At 39.6% G+C, this 14288-nt stretch overlaps 4 protein-coding genes across 4 annotated transcripts; 3 read left to right on the top strand and 1 right to left on the bottom strand.

Moving 5' to 3' along the window:
- Position 1: 1 nt before the first annotated feature.
- Positions 2–2693, top strand: fkbp11 (FKBP prolyl isomerase 11). The gene is made up of 7 exons (XM_077725413.1): positions 2–128; positions 284–403; positions 489–551; positions 1514–1601; positions 1703–1736; positions 1835–1905; positions 2046–2693. The coding sequence occupies exons 2-7, from the start codon at positions 290–292 to the stop codon at positions 2252–2254; spliced, it is 579 nt and encodes a 192-aa protein (XP_077581539.1). The 5' UTR covers positions 2–128; positions 284–289; the 3' UTR covers positions 2255–2693.
- Positions 2694–3151: 458 nt separating this feature from the next.
- On the top strand, positions 3152–4471 carry LOC144203394 (small ribosomal subunit protein eS26). Its single transcript, XM_077726798.1, has 4 exons — positions 3152–3312; positions 3928–4105; positions 4188–4318; positions 4394–4471. The coding sequence occupies exons 1-4, from the start codon at positions 3310–3312 to the stop codon at positions 4427–4429; spliced, it is 348 nt and encodes a 115-aa protein (XP_077582924.1). The 5' UTR covers positions 3152–3309; the 3' UTR covers positions 4430–4471.
- A 308-nt stretch (positions 4472–4779) lies between these two features.
- On the bottom strand, positions 4780–9836 carry LOC144203393 (zinc finger protein Eos-like). The gene is made up of 8 exons (XM_077726797.1): positions 9700–9836; positions 8848–8906; positions 8668–8772; positions 8349–8585; positions 8116–8283; positions 7887–8036; positions 7303–7434; positions 4780–7167 (listed from the first exon to the last, which is right to left on the bottom strand). The coding sequence occupies exons 2-8, from the start codon at positions 8885–8887 to the stop codon at positions 6326–6328; spliced, it is 1674 nt and encodes a 557-aa protein (XP_077582923.1). The 5' UTR covers positions 8888–8906; positions 9700–9836; the 3' UTR covers positions 4780–6325.
- A 413-nt stretch (positions 9837–10249) lies between these two features.
- Positions 10250–13921, top strand: rhebl1 (Ras homolog, mTORC1 binding like 1). Its single transcript, XM_077727087.1, has 8 exons — positions 10250–10704; positions 11359–11430; positions 11568–11635; positions 11746–11828; positions 11966–12022; positions 12098–12145; positions 12361–12442; positions 12513–13921. The coding sequence occupies exons 1-8, from the start codon at positions 10653–10655 to the stop codon at positions 12603–12605; spliced, it is 555 nt and encodes a 184-aa protein (XP_077583213.1). The 5' UTR covers positions 10250–10652; the 3' UTR covers positions 12606–13921.
- The last annotated feature ends 367 nt before the right edge of the window (positions 13922–14288 follow it).

The raw sequence follows: 14288 nt of genomic DNA, 5'->3' as shown, positions 1-14288 counted from the left end.
TGCCCTCTTGCGGACACCGGGATCAGCTGGTCATTCGCTGATGTGCAGATGTGTGATGATAGCGGAAGGTCTCCAGGCGGGCTCGTCCCACAGAGCCCAGTCTTACTGCTGGGGGCCAACGTCCACGGGTAGCTCGGCCTTATCTCTGCAGCCTTTTTTTAAAAACACATCAGCACTGGCCTCTGCGTAGACATTTTGCACCCGAGGGCTCGTATTCGCTCGCCGAAAAAGAAAAACACGGAAATTGCTATTTGACGTCTGTTTTTTCTTCTTCTTCCACAAGTTCACAATGCAGGGCAGATTTGTTTTGCTTCTGCTGGCGGCGGCTTTCACGTCCACTGTACCCCTCGTTCTTGGGGAAGACGACGACCATGCAGCTGAAGAGCTGCAGGTGGAGACCTTGGTGAGTTCATCGCCATGCAAAAACGATGCATTTGTAGAAGAAAAGCAACACTAACGCTCAACTCCTTTTGGCCCCCCTCCCAAAGATGAAACCCGAAACTTGCAGCGTACTCTCCATGATGGGGGACACGTTGCAGATCCACTACACGGTATGACGTTTCCAGACCACTGCATGAATCAGGATCAACACGTTTTTAGTTAAATGTGGCTATTTAGTGTGATAAATGAGCCTCGAAAAGGCGATTCTGGTCGACTGCGGTTGTGCGGCGTGTATGCGAGTAACACGTCGGCAATAACAGGAGATCAGATCATCCACGCGTCCACTTTTCCAATCTGACTGCCCACTCGGCAAGATCATGCTGAAATCAAACACACGTTATGTCAGTGTTGCTTCATTTTCAATCAGATTGCAGTTATTCACTAATATGGTGCAGTGTAGTGGTTTGCCAATGCAGATTTTTCCATATTTTGACAACCATTCACACTCAGATTGAATTTTCCAGGCTTCAATTGATCTCACATGAAGGATTTTGGAATGTGAGATGGAGACTCAGAAGAATTCAGACACTAATGGACAAGAATGATGAAAATATCAAAAATCCTCACAGGAAGGCCCCAACCGAGGGTCCAGAGTCATAAATATTACCGTTTTCAATCCTGCCCTCTTACATGAAATGAGAATATATATAATAATTCTAATATTTATTGTTTTTTATTACAAATAAGCCTCTTTCCCTATTACAGGTTAAAGGTTTTAAGTGCCAAATAAAATAGATAATTAACCAAAAGTAGTCACGTGCTTTTGAAAGGGATAAAGGTCTTAAGTGCCAACTTTTGATTAACTGATCTCTGTCCCTGAAAGGGTAACAAATACAAGCGGTCACTTTGATAATTCACAAAAGAATTCAGCAGCAATGAACTGTTCTTTAAAAGAAAAGCCAGTGTTTACTTAAAGCTGTTTATTGAACTCCCAGACTGTAATATTGTAACCAGCATGGTGGTATCTTAACAGCAACATCTGTCAGCATTCCCAACGTGGTAGTAAGACTTTTTCCCATTCCACTTTCTGCTAATTTCACTGAATCACTTGCAATGTTCTTCTGCACACCAGGGTAAACTGATGGATGGCAAGGTCATTGATTCCTCGCTCTCTCGGGACCCACTTGTTGTCGAATTGGGGAAAAGGACTGTTATTTCTGGTGAGTTATCATCTAAATCCACTTTATAGTGAAACACATAACTCTTAGAAATCTTAATTACTATGCGAATTGACTTTATCTTTTATACTTTTTCTTCTTAGGTCTGGAACAAAGCTTGATCGGCGTATGTGAAGGGTTTGTATAAAAAAAAACTCAAATTGTAACAATATAAAACAATGTAGCCAATCTATTAACTTTTAGCTCTGTTAATTATTTTCCACTGTCTTAATCAGGCAAAAAATCAAAGCCATTATTCCATCTCACCTTGCCTATGGAAAGAAAGGTTACCCTCCTACAATTCCAGGTAGAGAATACACAAAACTCATTTATTTTATCCATACTCTACAGGAATTAGCTTGAATAATAAATGTAAATAAGAAGAAGAACATGCAAATTATTCTGCGTTGCACTTCCAGTAATTGTATTGTTTTTAATGTGTTACAGGTGATGCTCCTCTTGAATTTGAGGTGGAAGTCCTCTCCTTGACCCAACAGACCCCGTGGCAGAAGATGGTTAATGATGTTTTCCCCCTGGTTTGTTTGGCACTGGTGCCCACGTTACTGGGCCTGGTGGGACTCTACCTCTACAACAAGGCCAAAGACCCAAAACCCAGCAAAAAGAAATCGAAGGATAAGAAAAGCAAAAAGAAATAAAGACAGGACAAAGAGCTATTTAAATGCATATTTTTAAATGTGTTTTCTTTGTGTTGACTTTGTACATCATCACATTGTAAAGGTATAGCTGGAATTCACATCTTTCTCATTCATCAGATGGTGATTGTCCAGTTTGCTGCTTTAGTGATCTTTTGTCTGTTAGATGTTACAAAGCTGACAGACTTTTAACCTCGGTATACTTGATTTAAGTCTTCAACACATCAAAAATGTAACAGACCGACGACACATTTGCCAATCCAAAGATGTATTTTTTTTTTTATTGGACTGCATGTTTGAGTTACAATCTGTCGCTTTTTGGTGGGTTTATGAAATTAACTTTTCCCACTTTTTATAGACAATGTTTTACACTTTGCCTTTAACTGCCTCAATGTTGCGTCTGTTATGAAATTGGGAAAATTATTAAATCTTTGTGAATGAATCCCCAGTATAAGAATTTTTGTCCTTTTGTTTGTTTTACTCTTCAAGCGATAAACTCACATAATCTGAAAAGTCTAAAATTAATTGCATGTTAATTTACGGTGTATCATTTTGGGATGTAAGAAATATCGAATTGGTATCCGTTAATGTAATTGTACACTAACATCACTTCAAAAATCTTTACTACTAATTTTTTTAAACTATAATATAATATATATTATGTGCCTGTGCCTTTGCAACATGTATTATAATGTCGGTTTTTACTAAACTTCTGAACTTGGAAAGGATCAGCAGCTATGTTAAGGGCACTATTTTTTCTGGAGTTGACCATTAACAACAAAAACCCATCCGCCTGACGATTCAACTATAGTATTACTATACGAAGCTACGGGCATGCGTGTAGAGATTATATCCTTCCGCGGATTTTTATGTATTTATTTTAAATATATACTATTTTTACATCATATAGTTTGAAATATAACAATATCCAACAATGTACACTTATTAACGTTGTGTATAAGTTTGATGAACAATAATTAAAGTCAAGGGTTGAGCGGAAGGGCACTACTTTCCATGACACAACCTTTTCCGGTCCTCTTTCCAGCTTCCCGTGCAACATGGTGAGTTCACCAAAACCAGAGTCGTTCGGCAAAAACGAAATAAATACAACTGTTTTACAAAAAGTGACTCCACGTTAGGTGTTCGTAGTTGATAATATCACAAAGATCCGCCAAAATCCAGTAGATGTCCATTAAAATCAGTCGAAACTTTCTAAAATTGGCCAGGGCCTAAACGCTAGCGATCCGTGTGCTAACACCGCCATGCATGTGTTCCTGATACCGATATTTGGCTGGATCTGAATCGGATACTGTAAAACGTACACAACGATTTTAAAGTAACGTATCAGGACAGTCGCTATTTAAATACTATTTATCTGGTGTTCAATAATGCCTCGTCTTATTTATTAGTTATTAGTAAATTGGGTCCACAACAAGGATAACGTTGAGGGTCGAGTTCAATGGAATCAAATGTGTTTTGCTTAAAACAGGACATTTTAAACATATTACTTAAACTTACGTCTAACAATGTACTCCAACGACTAAAACTGTCTTATCTTGTCTAACACTTATGTACTTCAAGTGATGTCAATCAAGATCATGTCTGACCACAATTGAGCATCACATAGTAGTTATTCTATACAATGAAACTAAAAATCTCCCTTCCTTTCATTTTAGACTAAGAAGAGAAGGAATAATGGCCGTGCCAAGAAGGGCCGCGGGCACGTTCAGCCCATCCGCTGCACCAACTGTGCTCGCTGCGTCCCTAAGGACAAGGCCATCAAGAAGTTTGTCATCAGGAACATTGTGGAGGCTGCAGCCGTGAGAGACATTTCTGAGGCTAGCGTCTTTGACTGTAAGTACATTTTCATTTTTGCCCCCTCACGAATTGCAATATACGTGCCATTGCTCATGTGCCTGCACCCCTTTCTTTGCAGCGTATGTTCTGCCCAAGCTCTATGTGAAGCTGCACTACTGTGTTAGCTGTGCCATCCACAGTAAAGTGGTGAGGAACCGCTCCTGCGAGGCCCGGAAAGACCGCACCCCACCGCCTAGATTCAGGCCCAATGTGAGTAACATTGACAAAGAACTGTTGTTGATTCTTTGCAAATACCTAACTGTTTTCTTTAATGTTCTTTTATAGGCTGGTGCACCAAGAGCTCCTCCCAAGCCCATGTAATGACATGTTTAACACTTGAGGAATAAAGTCTTCACAAATGTTCCAAGTTGTCTATTGAATCTTTTTTCGTTATTTGTAATGTACTGAGATAAAAAGGTAATAGCTGGTTTTTTTTCTTTTATTTGGACTAATTTCTTTACAGTACAAAATGTACACTAAGGTCCAAGTATTAAAATACATAATTGTGAGATGCATTTAACAATTTGCATGTATTTAGTGATTCCAGGTCATTTACAGGCTTTAAGCAAACATAACACCTAAGGGATTAAAAACAACTTAAACATGTACTCAGTTTTGAGCAAATCTTCATACATAGCTTAAATGAACAAAATCAATTGCCATGTTGATAAATGACATTTTCAAAGCACGCTTTGACGTGCTTTGTAAAATTCTGGTGGACTGGATTAAATAGGATCAAATTGTCACATCTCCGTGCCCTCAGGTTTTACAATATCCCATTTTAGTCTTTATGGACAATATTTGACAACGTTTAATGTGGGTAGGGAGTTTTCTTTGGCTCATAGCAGCAGCAATATATTCTATGGGCATCTGGGAATAAAAATTGGGAATCGGTTCTAGCGAGGGGAAAGCTGGTGGCAAGCATGTCACAAAGCTGAACTGTTACAAACAACAAGAATGAAGGCACGATATCAAGTTCTAGACAGGAAGCAAACCAGATCTATCTTCAATATTCAAAGCAAGTTAGACGTTTTCTTGTCATGTAATTGACAAAATTGTACAGCAGGTAATAGTTTTCACAATAAAATGGCAAAATGTCCACTTGAAATCAATCACAAAAATACATTGATTTTTTCCACCACCACTTGGGCATTCAGTAAATTCACTTTTACAAAGGTTAAGAAAATGAAGACATAGGGACGTGTGAGTCAAATTGAAAAAATGGCAATTGTGAGGTTTGAATTGGTTCATTTCTTGCAATTGCTGCTGATTCTTTCATTTCTTGGATGAATACTTCAAAACACCTCAAATTTCAAGGCTTTTTTCCAAAGGTTTTTGCGGATCTATGTAGGTATCTTACTTATGTGTATATTGACACAAGGTTTGATCTAAATTCTTTGGTAACTGTCAGAAATTCATAATTTTGAGATGATTGTTAGTTCATTACTGTCATCATTGAATTTCAATCACAGTGAGGGAAGGCACAATACAAAAATATAGCAGCAGAATTGCAACAGAAATTATGATTTGACTAATTAACATAGTAAGGACCCTTCACCCGCAGTGGCAGTGACATTTTTGCTCATTTAATTTTTATTCTATAAAACAATTTAATTAGGAATCTCTGGCAAATATCAGTGCAACATAAGCAGTCTTGGAACAAATCATTAAACACATACACAAAAACCCACTCATCAGTTAAATCATCCAAGTAAACCTTCATTGCACACTTTCTAGCTAAAAAAGAAGGGCATCTCATAAACATACTCACTTCTATCACTCCACCAATTGATACAAAACCAAAAGTGCATTCATGATTCAAAAACAACATTTTTAAAAACAAATCTCACTGACTTTGACCTGGCCCTGGAATTTGGTCTGCACTTAAAACAAGGACTGAGTGAGAACTGGAAAAGTGAATGTTAATGTGAGGCTATCAGGGACATTTTTTTTTGTTTTTTTTTTAAAGAGGCAAGATCTTCACATGTTTACCTTTTAGGATGAAGAATCTGTTAAAGTGCTCAAGAGGTTTCAGGTCAGATTGGTCAACCACAGTATGCTCCTCAGGTGGAAATCCTGAATTTGGACCCAAAGGCACACATGTGGATGGGAAAGTGCATGTCAAAGACATTCTCAAAGTGCATTCTGCTGAACAATATCTTTCCTTTGTGCCGTGCAGACCAAACTGAGCCAGGCCGATCTCATCGAAACTCTTCCTCAATCCAGTATGTGCTCTCCGCGTACGCTATGCGAGGAAAACTCATAGCGGTCTTGGCTGCGGTGGCCACAGATGTTACACTCAAAAGGCTGGCGAAAGCCATGGCAACCCATGTGGATGGTAAACATGACATGGTCCAGAAAGAGCACACGGCAGTGGTCACAGCGAAAGCAGCGCACTGTTCGCCCCTCGCCATCCACCACGCGCAGAGTTTCCCTGGAGGTGGACGAGGGCGCCATGGGCGAACTAGGCGTGGGGGCGGGGCCGGATGGAGGGCCCGCGGGGTGACCTCCATCCTCTCTTTTCACCTCCCTGTCTCTGGGGTTGCCAGGACTGCGTCTTTCCCAAATCTTGTAGTGCGTAGGAGGCCCGGCGTTGTGGAATTGATGCCCGTTGTTGCCGCCGTGGGCACTCGGAGCGAGAGAGGTGCTGTTGCACGGCTCGTCGGGCATGCTTTCCGTGTCCGTAGAGTCCTGGCAACCGTTGCTGGGGGAGGTTGCTTGACTTCTACCCGGGGGAAGATCTTCCTGACCCTCCGCAACCTCCCTTCTGCCCACTCCCACGGCCCCCACGCCGGTTCCCGGGCAGTCCAGCCTCAAGCTGAGTGCGCCAGGGGCATAGGCGGCAGCGTGTATGGGTCGAAGTTCCGATAAACATGAAGGATGAGTGTTGGGGAGATGGAGAGGCTGCATTGGATCTGGCAACCCCCCGTCGCCCCCGCTGCCAGCTGCCCCCGCATGCTCCCCTCCAGGAACGTGTAGAACTTCCAAGTCTTCTGAATGTGACTCTCCATCTGTATCAAGCTCATAAGGTGCATTTCCACGATGTATGTGCTTCTCTCCTGCAATTTTAGGCGGCAATGATATTACCTTGGAGCATGTGAAAATGCAGGGTCAGTAAAAATTAGGCAAACAAAACTACAATCCAATGGGAATCAAAGAAACACCAAAAAGCATTTCAATATCTAATTGCTCACCTGCAAATTTTTGTGGCATGGATCTTTTGCGTTTGGTGATGCTCCCGGTGAGCCGATCAATCAACGTCGTCTTGTCTGAGGAGGCATGAAGCGGGGAGTCTGCTATGTACTCCATCTCCCTCATTTCCTCTCCTACAAAAGACAGACTATATAGTACTTGTCAAAGATTTGAAATATTCCAACCAATGTAGATTAAGCATCCCCAAATATTTAGCCAATCGCAGGACACGAGGTGACAGACATGCAACCATTCATGCTCACATGCTAATTCGTTTTGAAATTGTATTTGAAGTTATTTAGCGTTTATTTGCATGTGTTAGCTTTTCCCCTAATATACTCTACTACTGCAACATGTTTTTGCATGCTTGTTATTAATTTTAATACATTAATGAATCATTTTCTTATCATAATCTTTAATTTTTGGTCGGTTTCTCCTATATTTCATACAAAAGTGGGACACTTTGACCATTATTAAAGGGTTTAGTTGGTATTTTTTTATAAGGTACTGCTCTACTTACGAAATATTCAAGATAAGAAAAAAGTAGAGGTACGACTGCATTGCAATTTGCATGACCCATGCTCACCAAGATGTTGAGCAATATTAGGTTGCTTTGGCTCCACACTCTGCAAGTAGTTGTAGCAGCGTTCGAGATGCTCCTCCAAAGTGCTTTGTTGCTTATAACTGCGACCACAGTGGCTGCACTTATATGGCTTCCCTACAGTTGGTGAGGACACTGGTGCCAAAGTGGAAGGTAAAGTATCTCTTTTGTGACATGAAGCTACAGACCTATTTGCTGTAAATATGTCTCCTACCGGCATGCGTGCGAAGATGGCCAGTGAGCGCATCTCTTCTTCTACAGGCATAATTGCACAAAGGGCATTTAAAGGGCTTCTCGCCGGAGTGCAGCTTGATATGACGGAGAAGGTTTCCTTTTTGAGTGAAGGAGGCCCCACACTGATTACACTGGAATGGGCGCTCACCTGCACAGAAATTTGATTGTAAAGGACATGGGAAAGATTTAATTCAGTGCAATTCAATTACATACCTGTGTGACTGCGTTTATGAACCATGAGCACATTGGGTCCAATGCAGATCATTCCACAGATGTCACATTTGAGCTTCCCATTGGGCAGTCTGATGTTGTCATGATTGGCAAGCTCCCTGTAACCAGGTCCCTCCGTTCCCTGATCCAGACCTCCTTCCTCAACACGTTCTCCTGGCTCATCGTCGTTACTCCGACCAGGGTCTTCATCGCTGTAAAGCTCCACTTTAATGGAATTTGCTACAGGGGTGACACAAAAAAGACAAGTTGCATTTTAATAGGAAGGAGTTTAGGATGTCTAGTAAATACAGGAATAACTTACCACTGACAGAATGGTAAGGTGAGGTTCCCTTACTGTTTGGGGTGCTGACTGTCGGACCACCGAGCACCACTGAAAACTCTCTTTCTGTTGAGGAGTCTCCACTAGCTGGAAGTTAACAAAATAGGATTTAGCTCAGTTGGTTATTCATCAGCTGAAAGAAAACAATAAACAAATAAATACCTGACATGTAAGACTGGTCATTGCAGTCATCAACGTCCATACTAGATTTTGGCCCAACACTGTCATTCAACCATAACATTATATTAGGTTGTAAAATCAAAATGTATGCTTAGGAAGTTTGTCTGCATTCACAAAATGTGTAATTAATAAAAAACATTCTAAGCATTAACCTCAGACAGTTGACTGCACAATTATGAATTCATTCATTCTCCCTACTGCTTATCCTATTATTTTATAATAATGTTAAAAAAGTTGGAGATTGCCATTATTATGAAGGTGGGATTTCCATTAATAATTTTTAAAAACACAGCAATATTAATCAGAACTTTATTATCAGCAGATACACTCGAGATTTCCACACTACTGACAAATCATCAAATACTCCTACGACATCAATTAATCTAGGTTTATTAATCTAAATGAATAAACTAAAAAAAAGCACATGGGTCTCAATTTTTCGTGCTATTAGTGGAACTTGACAGCTAACTCATGAGTCGGCCTTGGCAGATAAAGCTAAGCTAAGATTGCTGGCCCCAAACATGAAGCCGAGGAAGCTACCACTGTACATTTAACAATCGCGTTCACTTAACAACACTGATTAAAAGTGAGCTAGCTGATGCTACATTTCAGATCGTTGTCATGCGTAACAAGTCATCAGAATGACAAATACTATATTTAGCGCGCTACGCGCTAGCCAAAGCGGCCAGTGTTTCACAAATGGTTGCTATGGCACCCGCAGCCTGACTCAATGCGATGTGACGAACTAGTTTAGCAACCGACAAACTACATGTCCACGAAGTGCTGCCCGAGTAAAATAAAGACGTCCAGTATTTAGATTTAATATTTAATTACCTATGCCACCCAAGCACGGCGAGTGAGGTTATTCGTTTTTTGCATCTGCTCGTTTGGGTTTACGACGACGACATTCCCAGCCGGCAGCACTACCTCACGCACCAAACATCTTCCGGTTGCAATTTCCAGTACAAGGCTGAACCTCCTGGGTTTTATTTTGAAAATCAATGTAGTTTAGTGAACGGAGTACCTTGTTTTAGGTGACGAGTTGTTTTCATTATCAATGAATCAATGACATAAAACAACAACAAACGAGCAGATCAATATTGATATAATAACAACAACATTAATAATAATAATAATAATAAATAATAATAATAATGTGTCTTGTGAAAATTAATCAATTCATCAAATACATTTTTGGAGATATTGATTTATGTTCTGTCCTCTAGTATCGCTTAGTATGCTATTTTCGTTAAAATATTTTCCGTTTATACATCAGTGTTATTTAGACCAGGGGTCATCAGCTCCTGGCTCACAACCAGGGCAGAAGTGATGGTGATAGATGGGGCAATACAAACCGCCCTGACCTTTTCGAGAGCGCCCTCTAGTGGTACATCCGTATGTTTGCAGCGTGCTTGTTGTGTGACGTAACCTCTGCTTTTTACGACGGTGTGCTTACACAATGTCACTTTCCGTTACTTTAGCCTGCGAGTTGTAAACGCGTTGGGGGGAAAGGAGCTCATTTCGTTGGCCGTTCGAGTTGGAACCGTCTTTTTATGGTTCAGACGCATCGATCATAGTCGGAGACGGTACTGGACCGATAAAAAGCGATTTCCCCCTCAAATAAAGTCTCGGTTTTGGTGAAACTGCTTCGATATAGCGTAGGCCCAACGGAGAGCTCCCCAGAAGTTTGTTTTGGTCACGTGACGCCAGACGAATGTGGCGTTAAAAGTTGGTTTGGAGCGTTATACTAGCTTGGGGTGTTATACAATCAAAAAGTTATCGACGCAATGCCTCAACCGAAATACCGCAAGATTGCCGTGATCGGTTACAGATCTGTAGGTGAGTAAAGCTGCTGAGCTCGTGCTCGGCTAACTAGCTAGCAGGCTAAAGTCGGGGCTTTGTTTTCCTTGTATACAGGCTGACCTCAGCAACATGCGCTGTGCATTGACATTGTTTGATCACACATGAAGTGACTCCTCATTAAAATTACAAAAGGGTTTTCGTCTGGAGCCACATGTTATCTTCTAACTCGTTACGTGTGGTTAAACATCCGTAAGCTAGGTTAAGCATAATACTTATATTTAAAACGTTTTTTAAAAAGGCATCCAGTTCAATTGTTAAGGGTTAAGGCACTTGTAACATATTCCTATTTCAATTCAATATTTTTTAATTGATGTCCTCGTTATATATTCCTTAATACAACTCTTGCTGAAATAGGTAAGTCATAGCTTCAAAAAGCTATTATTGATTGAAAAAAGTTGGTTGCATGTTGTAAATCCAGGCAGCCAGTAAAATGCAGCTGTAGTCTGAAAAACAAAATATATTCAAGCTCACTTCAAATTTTCCACTTTTTTGTCAATATAGCTTATTCACAGTAATTTCTGATCGCCCACTCAACTCTGCCCCCCAGGGTTTTATAAAATGTGTAATAATACACTAAATGCTGTTATTAAAGCACACTTAAAGTGACATTGTCTAATTTCCATTTTCCAGGAAAATCATCCCTCACAATTCAGTTTGTGGAAGGGCAGTTTGTTGACTCCTATGACCCCACAATTGAAAACAGTAAGTTTCACCATACTAAATAAATAATACTCAGTGTTGTAAAAAAAAAATCATTTGATTTAATGCTAAAACCACAATTATAGTAATTTCTGTATTGTTTAAAAAAAATAAAACAAGATGTTGATTTACCTTCCCAGCTTTCAATAAAATGGTCAGCGTCAATTGTCAAGACTTCAATCTTCAGCTGGTTGACACAGCTGGACAAGTGAGTTTTTTTCCAGAGCCATATGAACATGTACTGTAGCTCCGCAGTGCTACAAAATTCAAGCTTTTCTGATCTTAAATAGTATTAAGTTGTTGTCTTATCGTTTTCAGGATGAATACTCCATTTTTCCTCAGTCCCACTCAATGGACATCCACGGTTATGTCCTTGTTTATTCAGTGACATCCATGAAAAGGTAAGAAGTTGTAAACAAGCATTAGAAAAAGAAAAAAATAATGTGTTCATTTGTTGCTGCTTATTTATTTGAAGCAGCTGTTGTATTTCTGATCTGAGTTGGCTAATATAAATGAACTTGGTGAATTTTCTCCTTAGTTTCGAGGTTGTTCAGAGTTTACACGACAAGCTGCTCGATATGGTTGGAAAGATTCAGTAAGTTTTGTCCAATCTTTTTAAATTAATTCTACATAAATGGACACTAATGATATTGTTTCACTGTCAAAACAGAGTTCCCACCGTTCTTGTTGGCAACAAAAAAGATCTCCACATGGAAAGGTAAGCATGATACTTTAAATGTAGGAATATTTTATGGATCCTAGATGCATGATCCAGTCAACAGATTTACTTTAAGAACGGTAACCATTTCTGGAATCAGAAAATCAAATAAATTCAGTCAGGCCAACTTTGCAAAGGGATTGGCAACAATCTACTGTCCAACTGTGTGTCCTTGTACTTTCATAGCCAGTGTTTTCACATTCTATCTTTCCCAGGGTCATAAAGCCAGAGGAGGGAAAGAAGCTTGCTGATTCCTGGGGTGCTGCTTTCATGGAGTCTTCAGCCAAGGAGAATGAGGTTAACAAACAAACCATCTTTTTGCTGCATTCGACCTGACATTTGATTGGCTTTTTTTTCTGTGTCGCAGACTGCCGTAGAGGTTTTCAAACGAATCATATTGGAGATGGAGAAAGCTGACGGGAATGCCCCGCCAGAGGAAAAGAAGTGTGCCATGATGTAAGAGGGTATTGTGGACATGGTGTTGTAATCACGTGCTTGCTGAAGTAAGGAGGCACAGCTCCACCAGCATACCAACGACGACCTCGCCAACAAACAAAAAAAGCTGCATTTGCTTCCATCTTCAATTCACACTAAACTATTCCAACGGAAGAAACTCAGGCAAAGAAGCACATTCGTTGGACGTGCCATTTAGGTTTCTCCATTCATGCCTGGGTGCAATTTAAAACAAAAAAAATAACAGATACTTAGTAACTGTTTCTAAAATTCTGATGAATTTTTCTAATGGTAATTCTTCGCAAATGCCTGATGTTGCTACAACATGGGTTTGTGTCATTTTTGCGTGTTTGCTAAACAGTGGTGGTGGCGCCTGACAGTTATGGACTTCCTTTTCACATTGCTCTAAATGTGCTGATTGATTATGTCACAGTGGTGGAATGCTCTCTTGTGAGCTCTCAAAAAAGACTCTTTCCACACTTCTTTCCATTGTAATTTTATCAGATTCCTTTCAAGCTATTTATATACAATTGATAGCCACTCGACTGTTTTTTTTTCTGCTGAGCAGATTAGTTTGCTTCTTCCCTCATTTCTACAGTTTTAACTTTTCTATCACCAGTATCAAATCTGTTATGGAACCCTAAGATTAATTTAGTGTGGGTTAAGAAAAAAAAGATTTTCACCAGCTATTGCTTTTACTTAAATATGAATAGGTTAGGTTTTGCTGTTTTGTTGTTGTTTTGCTTTTGAGTGATGCAGGCTTTGTGTTCCCCATCCACTTATAGTAGTGCATAAGAGTAATTTATCAAGTCATTTTAATGTAAAATCCAATGAAATTGAATAGCGTGAGTTACATTTGTTGGTTATGAACTTGTGATGATTTCAAGCTTAATAGGAGTCGTGATATACACGACAAAACTTCAATTCTCTGAATATTACAATCACTGTCAGACACTTGAGACGCAATGTGTGCGTTTTGTTTTTTTGTGGCCTGTTGCCTTAAGATACATCTGTCTTTGGATTATAATTACATACTATTCATTTTTTTTCTTCAAACGCTTGCCTAGTCATTAGTTGTACAATGGACGGAGGCTGGTGATGCTGTGTCTTGTGCCTTACACATTTTTGAAACTCTCACATCTGGTTCCTTTTTGACCAAAGGTGCTCTTACAGGGTTTCTACTTCTGTCTGATAACTTGATCTTGTGGGTGTTGATAATGGTGGTGCTAGTGTGCACAATGTGGACGCTCAAATGCCGATGTCGGTCTGCGTTCAATTCAGAATCTTGCTGTAAACAGTTTGTATATAAAACCTGTTACTCATTTTGTGTGTTTTGTCCTACTTTTTTGATGTTGCCACATTGAAAAATTTAATCTGCATTCCTATGATGCTTTTATAAAAAAAGAAAACTGATTTAATTTGCAGTGGAACTGGCAAACTCATGAGACAATTTGTTATATTGTACATTCTATTTATGTAATAAGACATTTAAAATTATAAATGATCCTAAAACCAATCTTTATTTATTAAGTTAAATTGCTATAAATCCATTCTGTATTGGCCTTAGCAAAAGGTTAATCTATTCATGCAAAAAAATACATAGGGCAGCATTTAACTTTTTTAATTAAACGCGCAAAAATGTTTTGTAATATTCCACTGCGTCCAGTGTACCTATAATACGGTAATTGAA

This window comes from Stigmatopora nigra, chromosome 10 (genome assembly GCF_051989575.1).
Source record: "Stigmatopora nigra isolate UIUO_SnigA chromosome 10, RoL_Snig_1.1, whole genome shotgun sequence".
NCBI lineage: Eukaryota > Metazoa > Chordata > Actinopteri > Syngnathiformes > Syngnathidae > Stigmatopora > Stigmatopora nigra.
The sequence above is the reverse complement of the archived record's forward strand: the minus strand, read 5'-3'. Positions and strand labels throughout refer to the sequence as shown.

Bases quoted from the DNA above. Each gene is read 5' to 3' on its own strand.
- fkbp11 (XM_077725413.1), top strand. From the start codon at position 290: ATGCAGGGCAGATTTGTTTTGCTTCTGCTGGCGGCGGCTTTCACGTCC. The intron at 404-488 runs GTGAGTTCATCG...CCCCTCCCAAAG, and splicing joins AGCTGCAGGTGGAGACCTTG to ATGAAACCCGAAACTTGCAG. The intron at 552-1,513 runs GTATGACGTTTC...TCTGCACACCAG, and splicing joins CGTTGCAGATCCACTACACG to GGTAAACTGATGGATGGCAA.
- LOC144203394 (XM_077726798.1), top strand. The intron at 4,106-4,187 runs GTAAGTACATTT...CTTTCTTTGCAG, and splicing joins TGAGGCTAGCGTCTTTGACT to CGTATGTTCTGCCCAAGCTC. The intron at 4,319-4,393 runs GTGAGTAACATT...GTTCTTTTATAG, and splicing joins CGCCTAGATTCAGGCCCAAT to GCTGGTGCACCAAGAGCTCC.
- LOC144203393 (XM_077726797.1), bottom strand. From the start codon at position 8,887: ATGGACGTTGATGACTGCAATGACCAGTCTTACATGTCAG. The intron at 8,773-8,847 runs GTATTTATTTGT...GTTAACTTCCAG, and splicing joins TGACCAGTCTTACATGTCAG to CTAGTGGAGACTCCTCAACA. The intron at 8,586-8,667 runs GTAAGTTATTCC...TCACCCCTGTAG, and splicing joins ACCTTACCATTCTGTCAGTG to CAAATTCCATTAAAGTGGAG.
- rhebl1 (XM_077727087.1), top strand. From the start codon at position 10,653: ATGCCTCAACCGAAATACCGCAAGATTGCCGTGATCGGTTACAGATCT. The intron at 12,023-12,097 runs GTAAGTTTTGTC...CTGTCAAAACAG, and splicing joins GATATGGTTGGAAAGATTCA to AGTTCCCACCGTTCTTGTTG. The intron at 12,146-12,360 runs GTAAGCATGATA...TATCTTTCCCAG, and splicing joins AAAGATCTCCACATGGAAAG to GGTCATAAAGCCAGAGGAGG.